Here is a 23,533-nt window from a genome sequence, read left to right on the forward strand (position 1 = left end):
ATGTAGAAGAGGATCAGTAAGTTTTAATCTTCAGGCTGACAATCCTTGAAAACATGTACAGATATGCAGGTGAAAAGACAGTAGTTCTTGCTAACAAATCACATAAAAATGGCTGCTACCAGACAGTATAATTAACAGCACAGAATCTACCGGAAAGGGGAGGGGTTAGCTGAATACAACCTGACTAAGGGAGCCCAGCAGGGACAAATAACATACTAGCCAGTAGCAAACAGCATATAAATCAAAATACAAAATAAACCATGAGACATGACACTCCCCGCATGAAATCTTTAGATTTCAAAATTATCTGAAACACAATAACTATTAAAGTCCACAAGTGAAAGAAATGTTGCAATGGGGAATGCAGAGTGGAAGAACATATAATAATACAATTATAAACAGAATAAACATGAAGTTGAGCCGAAAGTCTCAAAGGTCATGTATCGATGATGTGAGCCATAGTCCAAGATGACAGGATTCAGAACTCTTACAAGTGGAACCGATCTTCAGGCTAGGGAAGCCGTACTAGGCCAAAACTTCCACCAACCCATGTTATACTCCAGTGAGGATAGAATGTTCCAAGAATGCTCTTGAGTGACACAGCTGGCAGTTCATAAACGCGTTCCGCCGAGCTGTGACCTGAGTAATAGACTGTCAAGTGGTTTCTTCCCTTGGCAGAAGAAGTACCAGTTCGGTGATTGGCCGGAAGAAACGGCGTTCAGCACCTCCTTTAGTCACCTTGACTTCTACCTTGCGGTTTCTTCCATCACCACTGGGCATGACCTGAGTGATAATACCCATTGGCCATTCGTTGCGATGAATCTCATTCTCCTTCAAAAGGACAAGGTCACCTACCTGAAGGTCAGGTTTAGACGTCTGCCATTTGTGACGGCTCTGAAGCATGTGTAAGTATTCGTTTCTCCAACGACGCCAAAATACATTAGACAGATGTTGTACCCGCTGCCATTGGCGTCTGAAAATATTGCTACAATCAAAGTTCCCAGGAGGAATTGCAGCAGTCCCGACCTTTTGGGTGAGTAGTGTAGCTGGGGTCAGAATTATAGGGGCATCAGATCCATACTCCTTTTCTCCTCTTTGAGTTGTCTTACTCAATCCGTCGATAGCCACCGCAGGAGAAGGGCTGCGACCATCTGGCAAAATGTGTGTTTTGAAGGAAGAGATCTTGGTGGGTATCTTCATTTTGCCTGTACAGATATTGCCTATGATAACCCAACCTAGATCAAGGCGTTGGGCGAACGGAGCATCATGTGGTCCATTAATTTGTTGACGTACCTTGTGTACTTGGAGAATGTCTCTGCCCAGGAGAAGTAGGATATCTGTGTTCTTGTCGAAGGCTGGCAACTCTTTAGCTATAGCCCTAAGATGAGGATGGTGAAGAGCAGCTTCCGGTGTGGGAATCTCTTCTTTATTGGATGGGATCTGGTTGCACTCGACGAGTGTAGGTAAGGGGAACTCCTGATCACCCTTGAGAGAAGATAATACGAGTCCACTGGCTCTTCTTCCAGAGACCTCTGTAATGCCGCTGCATGTACCCAAAGTGTAAGGGTAGGCGTCTCCCTTTAAGTTGAAATGATCAAAGATCTCCGATCTTGCAAGGGACCGATTGCTCTGGTCATCTAGGATGGCATACGCTTTAAGAAACCTTTCTGGATGACCCTTTGGATATACTTTAACTAAACATATTCTAGCACAGGACTTGTCACAAAGGTCTTGTCCGCGGATTTCTGTGCAGGAAGAAGACACTAAGGTTGCTACTTGGTCTCTAGTCTCCCCGCCGTACCTTGACACAGGAGGGGAGTCTGCAGAAGTTGCAGGGATGTACTGAGATGGATGTAGCGCCTGCACGTGATCCTCACAATTGCACTCTATGCACTTGATGGGGGTTTTGCAGTCTTTGGCAAAATGTTCAGTAGAAGCACAACACCTGAAACACACCCCATATGTCTTTAGGAGCTCCTTGCGCTCTTGGAGAGGTTTCTTTCTAAAGCCAATGCACTTTTTGAGGGGATGAGGTTTCCTATGAATAGGACATAGGCGGTTAGGATTCTCAATCTTTTTACCTTGACTGTTCTCATCAGGAGTTGATGTAGGAGGTGGAAGGACATTAGTCTTTTTCACCGATAGTGGACCCCTGTAGTTTCTAAGATTAGAGTGCGGTCTGTCGTAGGCCTGAGGGGGGATGCCAAGGGCATTGAGCTCATTGTAGGAGAAACTAGGGTCATTCTTAGTTTCTGCAATATTCTTGACAAACTCACAGAAGTAGGAGAATGGGGGAAAGGAGACTTTATTCTCTCTTTTATACTTTGACCCAAGCGTTACCCATTTTTCCTGAATATTGTATGGCAGCTTGGAAACTATAGGGTTTACTCCACGAGCAGTGTCCAGATAGCTGAGGCCAGGGAGGTAAACATCTGCTTTGGCCAGCTGGAGCTCTAAGAGAAGGTCACTGAGTTCCAGGAATTTCTGATTGTCCTTACCGGATATTTTTGGAAAATTCTGCAGTCGTTTAAACAAAGCATCCTCTATGGCTTCAGGGCTACCAAAACTTTGTTCTAGTCTTTGCCAAGCAGCGATGAGGCCGGCTGCGGGGTTATCAATGTGGACAGCCCTGAGTCTCTTGACACGCTCTGTAGACTGTGGGCCAAGCCACCTGATCAGCAGGTCAAGCTCCTCAGCAGGAGTAATGCCAAGGCCACTAATTGTAGTTCTGAAGGTGCTTTTCCAGCTTCTGTAATTTTCAGGCTGGTCATCGAACTTGGAAAGGCTAGTTTTGGTGAGTTTGTGGCGAACCATATACTTTGCTAACTCTGACATCTCGAAGTTTGGGCAGGGAATAGCAGGTTGAAAGGTGTTGATCATGTTGTCTGTGGTATTCTGGTTGAGCAACTTAGGGTAGTATGGGGTCGCATAGGTATTTATCCCTGGTGGCGGTTTATAGTCTGTAGACCTGGTCAGGGATACATTTGGAGCAGTATGGTTGCCAGGGATTTGGCGCACTGCAGGAGAGTAGATTCGCGTCTGGGGTTTTATGCGTTGAGCTTGCTGTTGCATTATGGTGTGTGAAGAAAGGTCAGGGCAGTTAGTGGTTAGTGCATTGTACAGACCTTGGGCGCAGGGGTCTGCCAAAGAGTTGGTGCCGTGTTGCTTTGGAGGAATATCTCTACTGTCAGGAACATTTGAGGCAATGAGGAGTTCACTATTTTGGTTTAGTACATAGTCATTGGTGCGCTTAAGGGGATCCTCGGTATCCAAGTCGCTTAAGCTGGCACTGTCTTCCTCACTCCCGTTGGCAGCTTGTTCTAGAACTCTTAGTGTTGCCATGGCTGTGGCGTGCTCACATTGTTTCTCTAGAGCTACCATTTCTATTTTAGCCTTCCTTTGCGCAAAGGCTGCCTGTATCTTAGTAGCCTCTGCTTTAGCACGGGCTTGGATAAGCTGCTGGTTGAGTGTTGAACTCTTTGAACATTGCGAGGATTTTGACCTTGAGAAGTTTGAGCGCTTTGAATGCTTGCTAGATGCCAAAGTGTGAGAAGCAATCTCTTGGAGTTGAGCAATTCTCTCCTTGGCTTTTACATTGGTTTCATGTACTAAATTGTCTCTTTCTGAATTAAGGCATTGGAAATGTTCTATTTCCTTTAAAGCATCTTCTGAATTAATCTTCTGTAAATTAGAGACATAAATTTGGCTGTGAGCAAGATATTGTGAATGTGCTGTAGAGAGCTGTCCTAGAGCTTCCTCTAGTAATGACACATCAGAAGCGGTCTGTGTGATAGTGGTGGTACAACTCATCACCTGTTCCCAAAGCCATTCCATGTGTTGCAATGTTTCACAGTTTATGTCTTTAAGTGCCTCAATGATCTTCCAGGTAGGCCTTATGCTGCGTTTGCTTCTAGCTGGATTGACATCTATGATTTCCTCATTTGAGGCATGTTGCTTTTCCTGTGGTGATAGTGAGCTACTTCTCTCTGCCATGTTTCACACAGATGAGGTAGCTGGCTGTCTAACAGGCTTATGAGTACAATAGGGCTGCTAAGCTGTGTTGCTAGCAGTTGTAACTGTCTTTTCACTATTCTGCCTCACTTAACAAAGCTGTGAGATATGGGTTCCTGAGACCAACTGCTAAGTCTGTATTGACCAGTACTCACACAATGAAAGTTCAGCAGACAGTGTCAACTCAGCAAAACTGACATGTAGAAGAGGATCAGTAAGTTTTAATCTTCAGGCTGACAATCCTTGAAAACATGTACAGATATGCAGGTGAAAAGACAGTAGTTCTTGCTAACAAATCACATAAAAATGGCTGCTACCAGACAGTATAATTAACAGCACAGAATCTACCGGAAAGGGGAGGGGTTAGCTGAATACAACCTGACTAAGGGAGCCCAGCAGGGACAAATAACATACTAGCCAGTAGCAAACAGCATATAAATCAAAATACAAAATAAACCATGAGACATGACACCCACATTTTTTTCATCCTACACAGCTGTTTCTGTTCCAGTCTACAAATACATTTGATGGTTATTAGCATAATCATAAGCACAAGTAAGCAATTCAAGCCCCAGGGTGCATTCACATTTAGTCAGCATATCTTATAATAACAGCCCAGGATGTGCCATTTCCATGCCTAAACCACGGCATTGCTCTTACAATCAAACGGAAACCTAAAATTAGAATTGGCAGAATGGGTCTTCTGAAGTGCCATCAGACTCTATGTTTCAAAATCATGCTTTTAATCTTCTCACACTAATGAATCTTATTGATTTTAATGTAACTTTTTTTTTTCAGCATTTTAGGGATAAATCAGAGCTGAATCACAAACCATCTATTTTCATCCACGTTTAACATCAACTATTGGCATGTCCTGGAAGTTCTGCCTTGTTTCCTATGCTGTAGTAAACTGGTGCAATACTGCCATCAGGTGTTCAAGAAGATAACAGCATCTATTCACGTAGGTTCTTCGCAGATAAAGCTTGTTGATGCGAATATCGCATTAGCATAGGGAAAAAATAGATCAGTGGCTTCCAGCATTCAAATCTATCATAGTTCCGCTTGAAATAATGTCTGTGAACATATATAAATTTATTATACGATGGAAATAAAAACCTAAACCAAATCATAGTTTCAAATGCCACTGTAAACCAGGGGTTGGCAGCAACATTCTTTGCAAAGGACATTGACTGCCCCATAAACAGCGACTTCCACAAGCTTTGTTTACGCCCGTCGTAAAGTAGCAAATTATTGTAGTCTATTATAAGTCTCTATATCACTCATAATATTATTCTGCACATTAGAACGTATCTTAACTAGGGATGCTATTATTTTGACGCAAAATAATAGTGTGTTTATGACATGTTAGCTTTGTTTCCACACCATGGATCCAAGTATGATTGGTTTGTTATCACATTGATGTTTCTATTTGTTTTATACATTAGTATTTCTATTAATTGCAGTTATTGCTGCATCATAAAATTATTACAGTAACAGACAAAGTGTCTCCTGGGGGGGGGTCAGGGAGGTTTGTTCAGTAAGCCTTCAGCTTGTAGGAGAGTTGCAATGTTTCATCTCACCAGCTTCTAGTTATTCTTGTTGCTACCGTAACAAATATACGCATTTTGTTACTATGTGTTGTAAATGCAACCCTATTGTATCTTCAGCAGAATATATAGTGCCACTTAAATCTCTTAGGTGTGCAGACCATATTTCCTTGTCTACGTGTACATTACATTTAACCCCTTAAGGAGAATGGGCGGTCCCAAAACCCATTGAAAACAATGCATGTACAGGCTTTGTCATTAAGGTGTTAAACATATCTCCAATTAGCATGGTCACATAGCATCTTTTAAACTCATGTATTAATTATATTGTTTAACTAAAGGCCATTCAAAGAATACAAGCCATAAATGTAGGTACTCCGTGTACTACATAATTCCAGTTTAGAGACATTTTACAATTCAAGTCTGAATTTAGATTTGTGATGCACACTTTCTAATATTTGCCAGTAAACACTATGGTTAGATACAAATCCTGGCAAATTGTTTAACACTGAAGACGAGGGATTGAATATTGACTTTATCCCTATCTATTTAGATGCCCAATCTATATTGATTTTAAGGAATTATATTTTGGTTTGTTAAGAACTGTTCCCCTTTAAACTTCCAACATTAGCAGCGCACTGGGCTATTAATATATTCACAGATAAGAGTGGAATGCTTATTGTATTCCCTCATTGTTCTGCTCTCAGCACAGTAATTACATATTCACCATGACCTATGACAGTGAATGAAATGTATAACATAAGACTAGAACCGATTAAGGCCATTCTTCAGCAAAACACATTCATTATTTAGGAATTCTCTCAAACTGTGCGATCCTTTCATTCTGACAAAACTAGGAAGACACCAGAGCTTGTGGATGGGCATCAGACAAAAAACACAGAGCAGAATGTGAATTTTTATTCTTACCGTTTACGTTTAGATTAAAGGCAAACTATGGAAACTTGTTGCTTCAAACTCCTATTCCATTACAAAATTCTGAAACCGAAAGGTCAGTGTACTACATCCACAGTGATCCGACCTGAATGTCCTCCAAACCACATCTTCAGCTCATCTGCATCTAATCACAGCTTAGAAGTTAATAAGTTCCCAGTCATGGTAGTATTTTTTAGAACTCAACTCTTCCAGACACTTCCCAAACATTATGCTTTATAACATCACTTGAATGAATCCTTTACCCTGTCGAAACAAGTAATCTTGAGGTCCTGGATAATTGTTTTGCATCTGCTTTGTACTTTCTTTACATAACTCTGCAAAAATCAGCACATTTTACTTACTTTTCATACTTCTAATTTTCACGCATCATGGCATTCTGCATTCTGTCATGTCAAATACTTGTGTTTTATCGTGTATAGCTTGCAATACTTTAATGCTTGACAAGGGGGTTATGAAATATAACTTGCAGGCATTGATCAATGTGTTTATTTTATATAATGGATGTATAATGTATATAAAAGACAGTGGACACATGCAGGACGCCAAAAAGTACACCCAAAAAGATGCTCCAGTACTTTATTACCAAAAAAGATACCTTCTTATAATGTGAATCCTACATTAAAGAAACCATGCGTTTGGCACTTTAAATGTGAACATTTTAGGAACATAGTGGCAAAACTAGATGATGCTTTACAGATAACACATACAGCAAACCCACCATCAGACCGGAGATTCAAATGTGAATGCAGACTTTGATGATCCAGTTTTACCGTATTCTACAAAGAAAAGTAATTTGAATAATAACATCTCAACAAGTTTATCCAAGATACAAAAAGAAAACATGCATAATTTAGGCAGTTATTTCTAAAAGCATCAATGTGGAACTTGGAATAAATTGTTATTTAAACCCCCCCCCCCAGATATTTGCTAATTATAGGAGACACTGGCAAATGTTACTCGGCAATATTTTATGAATTTTCCCCAGAATTGTACACCAACTCAAATGCGTTACTTGCAAGACACCAACCGTAAAACAGGGCAGCCATCATGATTTTTGATACAAGGAAATTTGGCAACAATTAGCGGAAGTACATTAGTACTCCAAATGATCCTTCATGTTTTTTTACTTCACTATTTTTAATTATGTACACCTGGGTAACACAGTTAATAAATACATACAAGTAACAGTGCATCATCGCGATACAAATTATGTTGGAACATGTTTCACACGTGTTGATAAGATGTATCTTCTCTAGTCACAAACAGTAATTTACAATGCCAGAGGTCGCTGGTAGGGTTTTTGTAGGGTGCGTTCCTGTCTGATAATATAGGTTTGTTAGCCTCAACTAAATAACATAAATGTCTTAGTATTTGGCCCAACAGCGCATGTCTCTCTATCACTATATTGGGGGAGACCTGTAGGCGGGGGTGTACAGAAATGTAACAGCTTAACACAATACAGGCAAATAAACTCTTTTTAAACACCTTTTCCCAAAGTATCTCTTACAGAAAGCAACATATACTATGATGCAATTGCAAATATTGAATTGCATCATTTCAGACGTCGCCTTACAGAGCATTGCACCTGCGTCACATCTACTGTTTATTAGAAGTGAAAAAAACAAAAAAGACTCCGTTTTGGAAAAGAAACCAAAGCTATCAAGGCGTGTAAAGTGCTTACGTTAAGTTATCGTTTTTTGCTACCAGCTGTACCATTGGACAGCTTATTGAAGCTCCTGCTCATGTGTGGAAAGTTCACAGTAGGGGTTCTATTATTTGGACCATATAAACCCAAATTTCTGGCCGCGGTGGATTTCCTAAGTGGTTTGACACTTGGGAAAGGGCTAAAAACCTGTTCTTTGGGTGATCTTGCCAAAGTTCCACTATCACTTGACGTGTTGTGCAAGTCGGGGGGTGGAAGCTGCAAGATATTCTCTGACTTTCCCTCCGCTTCGTCTTTTGCGTTTAGCTCCAGTGCCTCCAACTTGCTTTGCACAACAGTCACATTTGCATTCTCATCCTGATAGACTGGTTCAGCAGAATGGCCGTCAACTTTCAAAACCGTTCTATCCAAACTGGTTTCTCCTCCAACTGTTGTAGTAGGAATCTGCACAGATTCTTCAGCTTCTTTTGACCCATCAACCAGATCCTTGGGGACCTCATTTTGCTCCTCTATGAGTCCAACTGTGTCTCCATAGCCAAGTTGACCTTTGGTCTTTCGATGAACTCTGATGTGGGTTCTCCAGGGTGAGTTCATCTTGCCCTTTGAGTCTTCATTAAGAAGCGGTGAGGATTTTGAAGTTGGTAACTGCACAACTGCATTTTTAGCGGATCGATTCACCTGCTTCAGCTTTTTACCAAGTAACAGATGATTGATAACTGGAGAATTGTTTACTTGAGACGGCAGGATGCTGCTCACAGGCCCTTTATCTGAAACAAAGCAAAGTGCTGGCAAGTTAACATGCTTCCATTTAAATACATTCGAGGCATTGAGGATAGATTGAAGAAAAAAAAAACGTTTATTGGCAATAAGATTCAGTAAAAAGTGCACCATTCACCAAACTCCTATGTTTTAAAATCAGTATCAGCAAAATGATTAGACATCCGAGTAAATTAATTAGACAAGATTTTTTCCATTTAGATATACAAAGAACAAGAAGACAAAAAATGAGAAAAAATTAGAACAAAATCATTTCAACATGATTAAAATTTGAAAATACATGCACGGTAATCCTTGCTACAAGACATCATCTTGATTGCATCAATTCTCATATTAAACTCACAACATTAAGCACTTCCTACATGCCTGAAGGCTAGATTAATAACAAAGGAATAATTCAGATGTCCCAGTGCAAAAGATGACTTTGCATGTATGATGTAAATAAGGACACATAAATAAGAACGTTTAACCCCTTAAGGACCGGGCTCATTTTTCGTTTTCTACCCTGTGGGACCGAGGCTGTTTTGACACTTTTGTGGTGCTTGTGTTCAGGTGTAATTTTCTCCTCACCCATTTAGTGTACCCACATAAGTTATATATTGTTTTTTTCAGGACAAGATGGGCTTTCTTCAGATACCATTATTTTGATCGTATCATCTTATTTACTATAAAAAAAATAAAAAAAACATGGTGAAAAATTGAAAAAAAAGACATTTTATGACTTTTATTTGAAAAATCTTTTACTCACCTAAAAAAGCAAGTAAAAAAACTAGCTAAATAGATTCTACTACTTGTCCTGAGTTTAGAGATACCCAATGTTTTTATGTTTTTTTGCTGTTTTTTGTACGTTATAGGGCAATAAGTACAAGCAGCGTTTTATGATTTCCAAATCTTTTTTAACAAATCTGGTCAGTCTGCCTCCATCTCCTCTTTGGAACATCTTTGAAGCCGGTTAACTCAATTTAACCCCCTCAAACCATATATTTTTGAAAACTAGACACCCCAGGGTATTCCAAATGCTGTTATTTTAACCCTTTCCATGCACCAATTATAGAACTACACTTTGTCAAACTTTGTAATAGTAATTTTTTTTATTTTTTTTTCCACACAAATTGTACTTTAGTTATAGATATACAGGTTCTGGTATATGTCACTGTCTAACAACACCCCAATATGTGTTCAGGAACATCTCCTGAGTACAGCGATACCCCACATGCATGGGTTTGTCAGATTGTTTGGCTGGTAAAAGGCTACTTTTGGGGCATGCGTAATCCAGGTGGTCATTTGGTCATTCTGCCTCCATCTCTTCTTTGGAATATCTTTGAAGCCGGTTAACTCAATTTAACCCATTCAAACCATATATTTTGGAAAACTAGACACCCCAGGGTATTCCGAATGCTGTTATTTTAACCCTTTCCATGCACCAATTATAGAACTACACTTTGTCAAACTTTGTAATAGTAATTTTTTTCCACACAAATTGTACTTTAGTTATAGATATACAGGTTCTGGTATATGTCACTGTCAAACAACCCCCCAACATGTGTTCAGGAACATCTCCTGAGTGCAGTGATACCCGACATGCATGGGTTTGTCGGGTTGTTTCAGATTTAAAATGCCACATTTGGGAAGTGCGCTTTTTTTCTCCATTTTGGTCAGTCTGTACCTATGCCCTATCTGTGAGCTAGGCCACTCCAATTTACCCCATCAGCCATTTTTTTTATATATTAGACACCCCTTGGGTATTTGAAGTGCTTTTATTTTAACTCTGAGATTTTTGAGAAATTTTAGCACTTGCTCAAAATAATAAACTTTATTTTTTTATTTTTTTTATTTTTTTAATACTTTTTTTATATTTTTTTTTACACATTGTGCTGGTACTGGATGGTTCATCTAGTGACATCACTGCATAATTATTTTTAAATGTTAGCACATTTTTTTTTTTTCCATTTTTTTATTTTTTATTTTTTTTTTGAATATTTTACTAATCACATAGTGATTAGAAAGCTGGGCTCCATTGACTTGCATGGTTGAATGCAGTACCTGTTTTCAACCAGCAAGTGGAGCCAGTTCTCTAGAGGGTCTGGAGACCCTCTAGCGAACTTTTTCGTCTTTATTGTTGTAGTTCCCGGGCCGCCGCCATCTTACTTGATGGCGAAGATCACCGGCAGCTGCGGCTGTGACCGCTCTCCGGAGCGGTCACAGCCCACCTAAAGGTAAGTGTTTGGTGTCGCTGGATGCCTCCTGATCGAGGCATTCCAGCGACACCATTTAAGTTTAGGAGGCGATCGTTGATCGCCTCCTAAACGCTTTTAAAACGGGCGTCCGCCGCCATACAATGTATGGCGGCTGTTGACGCCCCGGGGAGGGGCCAGACATGGCCCCCGATGCCGATCTCGGCCTTGCTGAATGCCTCGACATCGAGGCATTGCAGCAAGGCCGTTTAAGCGAAGAAAGTGATCCTTGATCACTTTCTAAGCTTATTTAACTTTTTGACGGTTCAGGACCGTCAAAGGTCATTTAGTGACCTTCTTGTCATGACGGTCCTGAACCGGCAAAGGTCGCGAAGGGGTTAAATACCATTAGTCAGCTGATCCCTGGGATCAAGTGGGATCCCAGGGTCTTTTTCTTCTTGAAGCCCTAAATTGAAAAGTAAATGCATTAAAATGGGAACTTAAATGCCACTGACATAACAATTGTTGCTAAACTTTGACATCTAAAGGAGGTATTTAATGTAGTAGTTTGTGAGAAATCAGCTTCTTTCCTTTTTTCAATATCACTCTGAAATATTCACATAGACTACAAATGGCAGTGGCATTATAATTAGGGCTGCAACTAACGATTATTTTAATAATCGATTAGTTGGCCGATTATTTTTTCGATTAATCGATTAATCGGATAAAAAAAATGAATGTAAATTTTTCATTTATTTAAAATAATTTACTAAACAAATGATGTTAAATACAAACAGCAGAATAAAAAAACTTTGATAATACATTTCTTGTCTTTATTTCCCAACCAGCCCCCCAATATATGCACATTTGAGCCCAGGCTTGCTACGCTGCCTCCCAGACATGCCATGCTGCCCCCCCACATATGCCACGCTGCCTCCCACAGCACTCCACGCTGCCTCCCACATATGCCACTCCACGCTGCCTCCCACATATGCCACTCCACGCTGCCTCCCACATATGCCACTCCACGCTGCCTCCCACATCTGCCACGCCACGCTGCCTCCCACATCTGCCACTCCACTCTACCCCCCACATGCCACTGTGCCTGATACGCCTTATACCCCCTGAAACACCACTCCATCCTCCCCAGACATGCCACCCTGCCCTCCCCACATATGCCACGCCATGCTGCCTCCCACATCTGCCACTCCACAATGCCTCCCACATATGCCACGCTGCCTCCCACATCTGCCACTCTACGCTGCCTCCCACATCTGCCACTGTGCCTGATACGCTCCCCACTCCATCCTCCCCAGACATGCCACTTCTCTACCCCCAGATATGCCACTCTACCCCCAGATATGCCTTATACACCCTGATACACCACTCCGTCCTCCCCAGACATGCCACATTGCCCTCCCCACATATGCCTTATATACTGTATATGCCTTATACCCCCAGATATGTCACTTCACTGCCCCCAGGATTTAGATTCCCCTAAATTAACCCTAAACTCCCCATTAACCATAACTGCCCCTAAATTAACCCTTAACACCCCCTTAACCACAGCATCCCCTAAATTAACCCTAAAGACCCCATCAACCACAGCATCCCCTAAATTAACCCTAAACACACCATTAACCACAACTGCCTCAAATTAACCCCAAACACCCCATTAACCACAGCTGCTCCTAAATTAACCCTAAACACCCTATTAACATAACTGCCCCTAAATTAACCCTAAACACCCAATTAACCATAACTGCCCCTAAATTAACCCTAAACACCCCACTAACCATAACTGCCCCTAAATTAACCCTAAACACCCCACTAACCATAACTGCCCCTAAATTAACCCCCACCTCCCCTAACTTTCAGTAGCCCAAATATATATATATATATATATATATATATATATACACATACATATACTTACAGTTAGATGAGTGTCACAGCCATGTGGTTCTGGCCTGGAGAAGGAAGGGGCGGGGCCAGTTGTCAGTGATTACAGGGAGGGGGAGTAAGTAGGAGCTGCTGCTGTGAGACGGTGAGTCAGACTAAACGGATTATATAATGAGGGGGATTTTTCAGAGCGTTTGCTCTGAAAAAACCCTCATTTTATAATCGATAATAATCGATTCAACTAATCGATAATGAAATTCGTTGCCAACGAATTTCATTATCGATTATTATCGATTTTATCGATTAGTTGTTGCAGCCCTAATTATAATCAGTCTAAAACACCGACACCTGTAAAATACATTAATTTGATTATTTAGGACTCTGAAAGCCAAATCTAGATAATATCAGCATGTCGGCTTCTTATAGGCTAACTTTTATCCTTGCAAATTTCTCATTACATGGACAAGATGATAGACCAATAATACAATTACCTGCTCTGATATACACTTGGTTAATTTGTTGCAACTGCCTTTTCTTAATTCTGGAATATTGTTGTTTCAGGGCATGGATATCCGTGGTCATGCGCTCCATCATCATACTGTTAAACACTGCATGGTACTCGCTCCGGCAGGAATCTATGGCACCCGGACTCAGCTCAGCAATATTATTTGGTTTCAGTCCCTGTTCCTCTTTTTGATCTGTAAACAGGTAAAGATCATTAAAAACCTTGCAAAAAAAACGTTCCCTACACAAAAATAACACCCCAATACTGTATCTCGCAATTGGGAAAAAAAAAGTTTGTACTTTCTTGATCAGCTTTACCTTTTATTTGTTTTTGGTAACTTAGCAGCTCTGTGGCCAAGAGTCCACTGAATGGTCCAAGACAGCCTACAGAATTGGCATTAATATCATCCTCATCCACATCATTTTCTTCATCACTGTCGCGCATTTTCGTTGAACACCTAGATAGAAGATAGACAAATTCAGTACAATGTAAGACAATATGGATTTTTAATCATGCAAAAACAGATTTTTTTTTTTATTGGTGGATATTAAATGCAAAGGGGAATCGAATGTATACACATATATGGGGTTTTTACCAAAGTATTGATGAATTCCATAAGTACATAATTACTTTGTTCTACAGCATATCACATCAACATTTCATGCTGAGCTCTAATAAGGAAAAATAAAAGCACACATGCATTTCAAACCGTGGGTTTACCACTAATACGTTTACAGGAAAGAGCTGGAGAGCTAGGTTCTCTAATTACTCTTTCTTTAATGAATATAATTCCACACCATGTATTACCACTTGTATTGGCAACAAAAGAGAGCACAAACGCTACCTACCCAGAGAATGAAGCGGATTTAACAGGTGCTGGGAATGGGGTAATGTTATAGGTGTACTTCTCCCTCAGTTCAGACAGCTGTGGGAATGGGAATGGAGCCATAGAGTAAACAGTCTGAAAAGAAATGCAAGAAAAAATACAGTTATAGTCAGCTGTGATAAACTGCCACTGCTCACATGGCTTGATTTAACCAATCAATGATGGCTTTAATGATTGTATTCCTTGTTTCTGTTTCACAATGGTGAAGGAGAGGTCTGGAGTGATGATTTTAAACCTGTACCATAAACTGAACACTAAACTAAAAGGGCTTTATGGGTAAAGACCAAGGATTACCCTGGTGCTAAAAGTAGAACATAAAAGATGCACAACAGGTCTTTGCCAAAACCACAATAATTCTGGGGGAAATCAAACCAAAGTAGAACCTTTTTGGCAATGCAGACCAGAAATATGTTTATAGATGATGAATATAAGTTTATAAGGAGAAGACCCTACCTACAGTTAAGGGTGGTGGAGGATCTGCAAAGCTGTAGGCTACTTGCTGTCTCTGGTACTTGAGGAGTTGACCTCATGCAACCATGAAAGCAGAGCTTCACAATGGCACTTTGCTGAGAAATGCACTACCCAGTTTCAGAAAACTAGGTCTTTGTTGAAGATCATGGGTCCTCCAGGAGGACAATGATCCAAAGCACACATCCAAAAGCACAAAAGAATGGCTTGAAAATTAGTCATGTTCTCAATCAGATCGGACTTTTAATGGGTTGAAATTTGCCACCGGGAAAAGGAATCCTGTGAATATTCAGACGCTTGAACACATTATAATTGACGAGGGGGAGAAACTGGAAGCAGACAGATGCAAGAAGCTTAGAGATGGCTACAAGAAACACTGCCACGAAACCTAAAGATAAGGGAAGGGTGTCTTTGATGCTGTCCAGGCCATATTTTAGGTATGTGAAATAACTGCATATCAGATAAAAAGCATTATTTTTGTAGAATACATTTAGACGTTACATAAAAATATTGATAATACAAGGTAGGCAAATTTCCAATGACTTCTGAAGATACGGTTAGTTCTTCAGTTTTCAGCCACCAGATGGGTACGTACAAAGCGCTGACAACCAGGACTGCAGGAGTTGCAGCACAGCTGACCGCACTCAGACTCAAGGCAGACAAGGTAGACCTCCTGCAGCCCCAACTACTACATCACATGGTGCATGTTTATTAGTTACAGAGACCATACATTTCACTGCACTGTAAAAATGTCAAATATTTAGAAAACAAGAGGAAAGTCAAATAACCTTTAAAAACCAAGCAGAAAAACTCACAAAATATGGCAAAAAAAATTTAATTAATGACCTGCATCAGTTCATTGCTGTCTATTATGTTATCTTCAAGCATCTCCTGGGTCAACCTCCCCATTGTACTGTAGAAGTCATCAGCGTTCTGACAGCATTCAATCTGCCTATAAGACACAGATCACAATTAATATGCATTATGTGCCCCCCTCACATAGCAGCCTAATATTTTAGATTTTGATTTGTGTGCTGGTAATTTGTGCTTTGTATTTAAATATGGCTAAACTTCATGTTATTGCTGCTACCCACCAAATTGGGGATAAACGTAGACTTATTGTGTCCACAAAATGAATATTACATCCACTATGCGGGTCACAAACATGCAATGGTCCATCCTAAGGATGGGTTTATTTATGCTACACAGAGCACGTATTCTCTTTTACACTGACATGAAAACATGTTTAGATTTGCTTAGCTCATATCAAACACATGTCAGAGATGGCCTGACTGTGCTACAATGACTTTTAAAAAATATTTAGAATATACAGATCTTAACTAGATACACATTGTTACTTGTTTACCAATAACCAATTAATTTCAAACCCTAAATGTATCTTCGTCATATAATAATATCCACACTTACTCTCCTAGTTTTTCCCAAATGGCCAATGCAACCCTAAGGATGATCTCTGAACCTTCAAAGAACACGGAATCCCAGATCTTCAGAACCGTGTGATTGGGAAGGCAGGTCGCAAACAAAGTCAAAAACCACTGCATTGTAAAGACGTTTGTGAGAGGCGGCTCATAACCTCCTGCAAAAGCACAAAGGAAGAGGTTTGGATTGATGGAATGTAGAACCACATTACATATCTAGGAAATTCTGCATCATTTTATAAGTAAAGGGTTTTTTTTTTATCTGCCAGTCATTTGATAATGGGGTCATAGTACACCAAAACCAGTCGGATTCATGTCTGTTGTGGTTTAAAGACCTTTTTGCTACTGCGCACCAGACCATGGATTTATATTCCCCGTGGTCTTATTGTTGAATAGTACATGTACCAGATCTATTGTTTTATATTTCGTCGGAGATTAAATTGATTGTCGATATCATGAACCACACTGTTTGACTCCTGTTACCTGCTCACAGCCCCCTGGATTGTTGACACAGGACATATACTCATACGCAGTGAGTGTCTCATACACCGCTACATCTAAACACATTGAGATTTATGAACATATACACTTTTTGTGGCATTTGTGTTGACGGCTGATGCTGCAACTATAACATATGCTAGTGATACCAACTATCCATTAGGAGTACCAGGCTCCTGGACTGGCGTGTTTACCAAGTATTGCTACAGTCGTTTGAATATGGACATGAGTATATTTTCTAAACTAGATGGCCAAATTATTTTTTCTGCGGTCAAATTCTGCGTTCCTATGTTAAAATTAATATATATATATATATATATATATATATAAAATTTATTTTTTATTTACCTTATAGCACATTCCAGTTCAAAACAATGTCATGGATAAGTACTCCAGACCAACTCACCTCCACTCTCCCTGTTAGCGGTTCTCTGGAGTACATCAAGATGCTGGGATAGTTCAGGCAGTTTCATTCTCAAAAGGTCCCGAAACACAGCCATATCCACCGATAAAGCTCGCAGATTATTAACAAAGTAACTATCTGGAAGCACTTTGTCTATGAGATAGATCATTATCTGTTACAAGAAATAAAAACAGATGAAAAGAAAGAGTGAGCCACATTGTGATCAAACACATAATTAGCGTCAAATGGAATAATCAAAAATACAACTTACAAAGGGAACAATTTATGTATTCTAAAAAAAAAAAAAAAATAAACTGTTGGATAGTATTTCACCTTTACCAAGCAACGTAAAAAAACTAATTTTAGATTCTCCAAGACTACTAAATATTTTGTTGGTTAGTAGTAACTTTCTACCACTTGAAACCTGAATACAAAATCAAAGGGTGGTTTCAGGAAGCTAGGAGAGCAGATATTGAATGTGAATAATTTATGGTGACCTTCAAAATGCAGCAACTAGACAATCTTATTCCCTGAATGGAAGCAACTATACGAGGAAACTGACTGACTCGCCCCCATTGGAGATTTCAACTTTTCCGAGCGTGACAGTTCAGCGATTATGGAAGGGTACAGATTGGCACAAATAGAGAATTTCCCTTAATTTATGATGGCCTCTTCAGGGCGGCAGCGCACAATCACAACCCACGCGTGTGTATCGTACGCCATGACGTCTCCGATTTTGCACAGTACTATATGTAGAGATTGTTTTGAAAGAAAACACATTTTGTCCTTTAAAATAAATCAAATATAATGCAGAGGTTGTTAATGTTATAAATGACTATTTTAGCAAGAAACGACTGATTTTAATTGAATATCCATATAGGTGTACAGAGGTGTACAGCCTTTTATTAGCAACCATCACGCCTGTGTTCCAACGGCACATTTTGTTCACTAATCCAGGTTAAGTTTAAGGCTAATCGATCGTTAGAAAATCCTTTTTGCAGTTATGTTACACAGTTACAAGTTTCCTTGTGTTCCATGAAAACAGCTAAGGGACCCCAAACTTTTGGATGGTACCTTATATAGCCCGGGCTTCATCGGTTTCACATTATAGTTTAGTCCAAAAAAAAAAAAAAAAGACTGTCCCACAGAACAAGGGACAGTTGGGAGGTGTGCATTAACAAGTTAGGTGGAGACATGCAAATGAGGTTCATGCCTTTGTAATGCCTTAACTACAGTTACACATGCCTGATACATACAGTTACAAAGGGCAACAGAGAGTGATTTACATCATCCAGGGCCACAGGCAGCTGTTACGAGTATACCAACTGCCATTCCTACAAAATAGAGCTTTCAGGGCTACAGTTTAACCCACCTGCAGGCATTACTATAAATTTTTTTTTAAGCAACAAATCCTGGGCATCAGAGTGCCAAAGCGTTATTGCACATAGTTGGAATTCTGAACTCACTTTGCCAGCTTCATACTGCACCCAATAAGGATCAGATTCTTTTGATTGATTACTGTCTTCTAAACGTGTTTTAGGCATCACTCTATCAAGGCGCCACTTAAGTCTGAGTAAAACGTTACTTATGCTCCCCTTTAATAACACAAATACTGTCAAACGCAAAAAAGGTTTCAAGAACACCAAGTTTATTAGATTTTCCAACAGTTCATTGTATCAATCTCCATAATCACTATGTATTGGGTGAATGATGTCACTGCACCCTTCCTCACTGTAAGAGGGAAAATGAGGTGTACCAGTGCTGGAGTTTTACTGCAATAATACATTATTCTTATCCCGCACTCATTTGACCTGCTCATTTTTATCAATGGATGTTCTCCATGGGTACATTAAGCTTAGGCCTGAAAGAAAGGCTGCAGGCTTGATCAATTGTGACATCAGAACTGCAATGACATCACAGTGGTGATGTCACAAAGCACCCTGGTAAACAAAGCTTCTGACCTGCTTTTTGCTTACATCTTGTTTGGCATCTCAATTTTTTGGATGTTGGACTGGAGCTGAAATATTAGAAAGCAAGACAGCAGTGGTGATAGCACCTATTTGACTATATATATATATATTTATATATGATATATATTTTTTTTTCTTCTCTTGATACAAGCAGATCTGAAAGCGCTTTAAACATGAATTGTAGTTTCCTGTTTGCATTGAAAGTTCTGTTTGGAAATATTCCCTTTTCCAAATGTGTCTATTGGAGTCAGAAGTTTTGCAGGACAGTGGTATCACTGAGCAAAAAATGGAGGGTTTTAACGAAAAAAAGTAAAATATTTCCCAAAAAGAAACAAATTGGGAAAACTGATAGCAACAAGAAGCTGATTTCCAAAGAGACACCAAATGGAAAACGCACGTGCCGCACAAAAGGATTTGTAACAACGGAAGATCAGAGCAACTCTGCAGAAAAGAGGACGTCACACACAACAAACACAATCCTTCCTGTGTCGACTATACGTGAAGTTAGCAACGAAGCTATTGGGAACAATGTGGCTGTATTGGAAAACAACTCTTCAGCACCCACCAGTAAAAGAGCCTCGTCACGCTTACATCAGCAAAAACGGATCTACAAACGTAGAAAAAGTGTGAGGATACTGAAGGGGGCTAAGAAAGTATTGAAAGACAAATTGCACCGCATTGTAGAGGATTTTCCTCAAGAAATTATTCAGCATGGAAAACCAGTGAAGCCACCAACCAAACCAACTAACTCCAGCAATGAAGGAGAACAAAACACAGATCTTTCCTTCATTGATCAGGATCAGTCTGTGGAATGGCTAGCTCTGTTAAATCTGGATTACGAGCAATTGCATATTCTGCAGAACCAGGAATGGTTGGATGACAGACTCATTGATGCTGCTCAGAATTTATTCAAGACGCAGTTTCAGTCTGATGGTTTACAGTCTTGTCTCCTGGCACACATTGGATTTCAACCAGTGAGTAGACAGGCTGTTCAAATCCATTATGACGATGACCGAGAACACTGGTTTACCTCATGTTTCAGGAGGGGTCGAGTGGAAATCGCAGACAGTATTATGCCGGACGAACTCTCCCTCTCAGCCCAGAAGCAGATTGAGGAATGCTACAAAAATGTCATCGATGACCCACTGAAAAGTGTAGTACTGCTGGACGTAGATCAGCAACCAAACGGCCAGGACTGTGGGCTATATGCCATTGCAAATGCATTTGAGTTTTTGAGCAATGGAGACCCCACATGCAGGTACAACAATAAGAAGATGCGACAACATCTTCTTTCCTGTTTTCAGAAGGGTTACATCACAGCATTCCCAAGACGTGCTTAAAAAACCAATAGGGAACATCCAAATATTGGTAGTGGGCTGAAGAAACAGAAGAAACTTGAGCAGATCAGCATTGGTTCTAGAAACCCTTCATATGACAGGACTTTGCCACCTACAAAGGTAACTTTATATTTTAAAAATGTCATAAAAGTTCTATAAACATACAAGTGCATCCATACGTATGTGTATCATTTAAACAAATGTATATGTAAAAAAAAGTTACATTCCTTTATTATTTCTTACATATTTTTAATGACTCTGTGAATGTAGTGTGATCATGTAACATTAAATGTTCTTTGTGTCTCTCCCTTCGTTTAGAATACATTGTCCTGTTATCATTGGCAGTAATGGCATATCCAAGATGGCTGAAAAGATCACCGATGGCTTCAATGAAAGAACTTTGTCGCAGATAAGCCATCTTATTAAAAACAAATTTTTGCCATTCATATACAATTTTTATTGTTTATTTTTGTGGATTCCTCAATTCATTTTTAAATATATATTAACATCACAAAATTAAAAAAAATCTATAAAAATAGAATCTCATGCAAAGTTGTAACTCACTACTAATGTAAGAGATTGTTTGTAGATGCTCAGTTAATCTGTAAAGCAGGGCTGCAACTAACTATTATTTTCATAATCGATTAGTTGGTCGATAATTGTTTCGATTAATCTGATAGAAAAATGTAAAATTTTCATTTATTTAAAATAATTTAATAAAGTAACGTAGGATGTTAAAAACAAACGGCAGAATAAAAAAAACATTTGAGCCCAGGCTTGCCACACTGCCCCCCAGATTTGCCACACTGCCCTCCCCACATATGCCTTATATACCCCAGTATGCCTTATACCCCCCAGATATGTCACTCCGTCCTCCCCAGGTATGCCGTATACCCCCCTGATATGCCATAGTGCGTTCATAGATTTGCAAACTCGTTCACAGACACAATACTTTAATAAATAAATAAATACAGGTTTAATCTTCACTGCCCCCAGGATTTACATTCCCCTTAGTTTGCCCCCCCCTTTACCTCTAATTGCACCTTAAGTTAACCCTCAGTCCTTAGCATTAAATTAACCCTGAAGAGAAGACCCCATCAACCACAACTGTACCTAAATTAACCCTGAAGACCCCATCAACCACAACTGCCCCTAAATTAACCCTAAACACCCCATCAACCACAACTGCCCCTAAATTAACCCTAAACACCCCATTAACCACAACTGCCCCTAAATTAACCCTAAACACCCTATTAACTATAATCGCCCCTAAATTAACCCCCACCTCCCCTAACTTTCAGCAGCCCAAATATTAATTTTATACTCACAATTAGATGAGTTCCTGAGCCATGCGGATGCTATAGGAAATGGGCGGGGCTAATCAACAGTTTGGCCCCGTCTCTTTCATTCTCCCTGTCCCTCCCGTTCTCCCTGTCCCTCCTTGCAGCCAATCGGCAGTGACTGCGGGGAGGGACTGGTAAGTAGGAACTGCTGAAACGGATTATAAAACGAGGGGTATTTTAGGGAGCATTTGCTCTGAAAAAACCCTCATGTTATAATCAATAAAAATCGATTCAACTAATCGATAATGAAATTCGTTGGCAACGATTATCATTATCGATTTTATTGATTAGTTGTTGCAGCCCTACTGTAAAGCTACTGGCACAAAAAATCATTTAAACAAATGTATATGTAAAAAAAAAGTTACATTCCTTTATTATTTCTTACATTTTATTTTTAATGACTCTGTGAATGTAGTGTGATCATGTGACATTAAATGTTCTTTGTGTCTCTCCCTTCGTTTAGAATACATTGTCCTGTTATCATTGGCAGTAATGGCATATCCAAGATGGCTGAAAAGATCACCGACGGCTTCAATGAAAGAACTTTGTTGCAGATAAGCCATCTTATTAAAAACATGTTTTTGCCATTCATATACAATTTTTATTGTTTATTTTTGTGGATTCCTCAATTCATTTTTAAATATATATTAGCATCACAAAATTAAAAAAAATCTATAGAAATAGAATCTCATGCAAAGTTGTAACTCACTACTAATGTAAGAGACATTGTTTGTAGATGCTCAGTTAATCTGTAAAACTGCTGGCACAAATTTTGTAGCGGGAAGAAGAGGAACATTCTCCCTCTCCGCCTTTCACTGCTTCAGCTCATTGCTTGACATTTACCATATTAACCACTATTTATAAATAACCCCTAATTTGGAGCAATACTGAATGTCTTGTTAGTGCTGATTTTTAGAAAGGTTGTTACCTTGCTTTATCCAATAGCGATATAGAACAACAAAAAAACATCCACACGTAGGACACAAACCCAGGAGGTTCCTCTCCACAACATGACTAAATGAACGAGACACATATTGTAATGTTATGTTTAAGTTCAATACATAGATTTCAGATGTATTCAAGTATACATGTATTCAAGAAATATTCAAGATATTTCAGAACAGTAGCAATATTATATATATATATATATACCGTATTGGCTCGGATATAGGCCGCCCCCGTATATAGGCCGCACCCTAAAAGTTTGGTGCTTTTTTAAAGAAAAAGTTTTTTTTCTTTAAAAAAGCACCAAAAAAATCATGCTGCCACTGTCCTCCCCCCCCGAGATATGCTGCCACTGTCCTCCCTCCCCGAGATATGCTACCACTGTCCTCCCCCCCGAGATACGCTGCCGCTGTCCTCCCTCCCCGCGATCCGCTGCCCTCCCTCCCCGAGATACGCTGCCCTCCCTCCCCGAGATACGCTGCCCTCCCTCCCCGAGATACGCTGCCGCTGTCCTCCTCTGCCCCCCCTCCTCGACTTACCGGAGCAGACTCCCGGGTGTCTTCAGGGCCGGCGAGGGACATCTACGCAATACGCGTATGCAACTTCCGGTACCGTTACCGGAAGTTGCATTTGCGTATTGCGTAAATGTCTCCCGCCGGCCCCGCAAGACACCCGGGAGTCTGCTCCGGTAAGTCGGGGGTGGGCAGAGGT

At 40.0% G+C, this 23,533-nt stretch overlaps 1 protein-coding gene across 4 annotated transcripts in view; it reads right to left on the reverse strand.

The window, feature by feature from the left end:
* Positions 1 to 8,135: 8,135 nt before the first annotated feature.
* Positions 8,136 to 23,533, reverse strand: part of LOC128491178 (TBC1 domain family member 30-like) — a 36,623-nt gene continuing 21,225 nt past the window's right edge. For 2 of the 4 annotated variants that reach the window (XM_053463400.1, XM_053463402.1), the window contains 8 exons: positions 17,231 to 17,399; positions 16,316 to 16,484; positions 15,734 to 15,839; positions 14,382 to 14,494; positions 13,851 to 13,990; positions 13,520 to 13,726; positions 11,533 to 11,592; positions 8,136 to 8,942 (listed from right to left, as the gene is read on the reverse strand). In XM_053463400.1, coding sequence (XP_053319375.1) covers positions 8,200 to 8,942; positions 11,533 to 11,592; positions 13,520 to 13,726; positions 13,851 to 13,990; positions 14,382 to 14,494; positions 15,734 to 15,839; positions 16,316 to 16,484; positions 17,231 to 17,399 — 1,707 coding nt within the window. In that variant the 3' untranslated portion in view covers positions 8,136 to 8,199. The remainder of the gene's footprint in view (positions 8,943 to 11,532; positions 11,593 to 13,519; positions 13,727 to 13,850; positions 13,991 to 14,381; positions 14,495 to 15,733; positions 15,840 to 16,315; positions 16,485 to 17,230; positions 17,400 to 23,533) is intronic. The other 2 variants (XM_053463401.1, XM_053463404.1) reach the window with 1 other exon arrangement.

The sequence above is a fragment of the Spea bombifrons genome, chromosome 4 (genome assembly GCF_027358695.1).
Source record: "Spea bombifrons isolate aSpeBom1 chromosome 4, aSpeBom1.2.pri, whole genome shotgun sequence".
Taxonomy (NCBI): Eukaryota; Metazoa; Chordata; class Amphibia; order Anura; family Pelobatidae; genus Spea; species Spea bombifrons.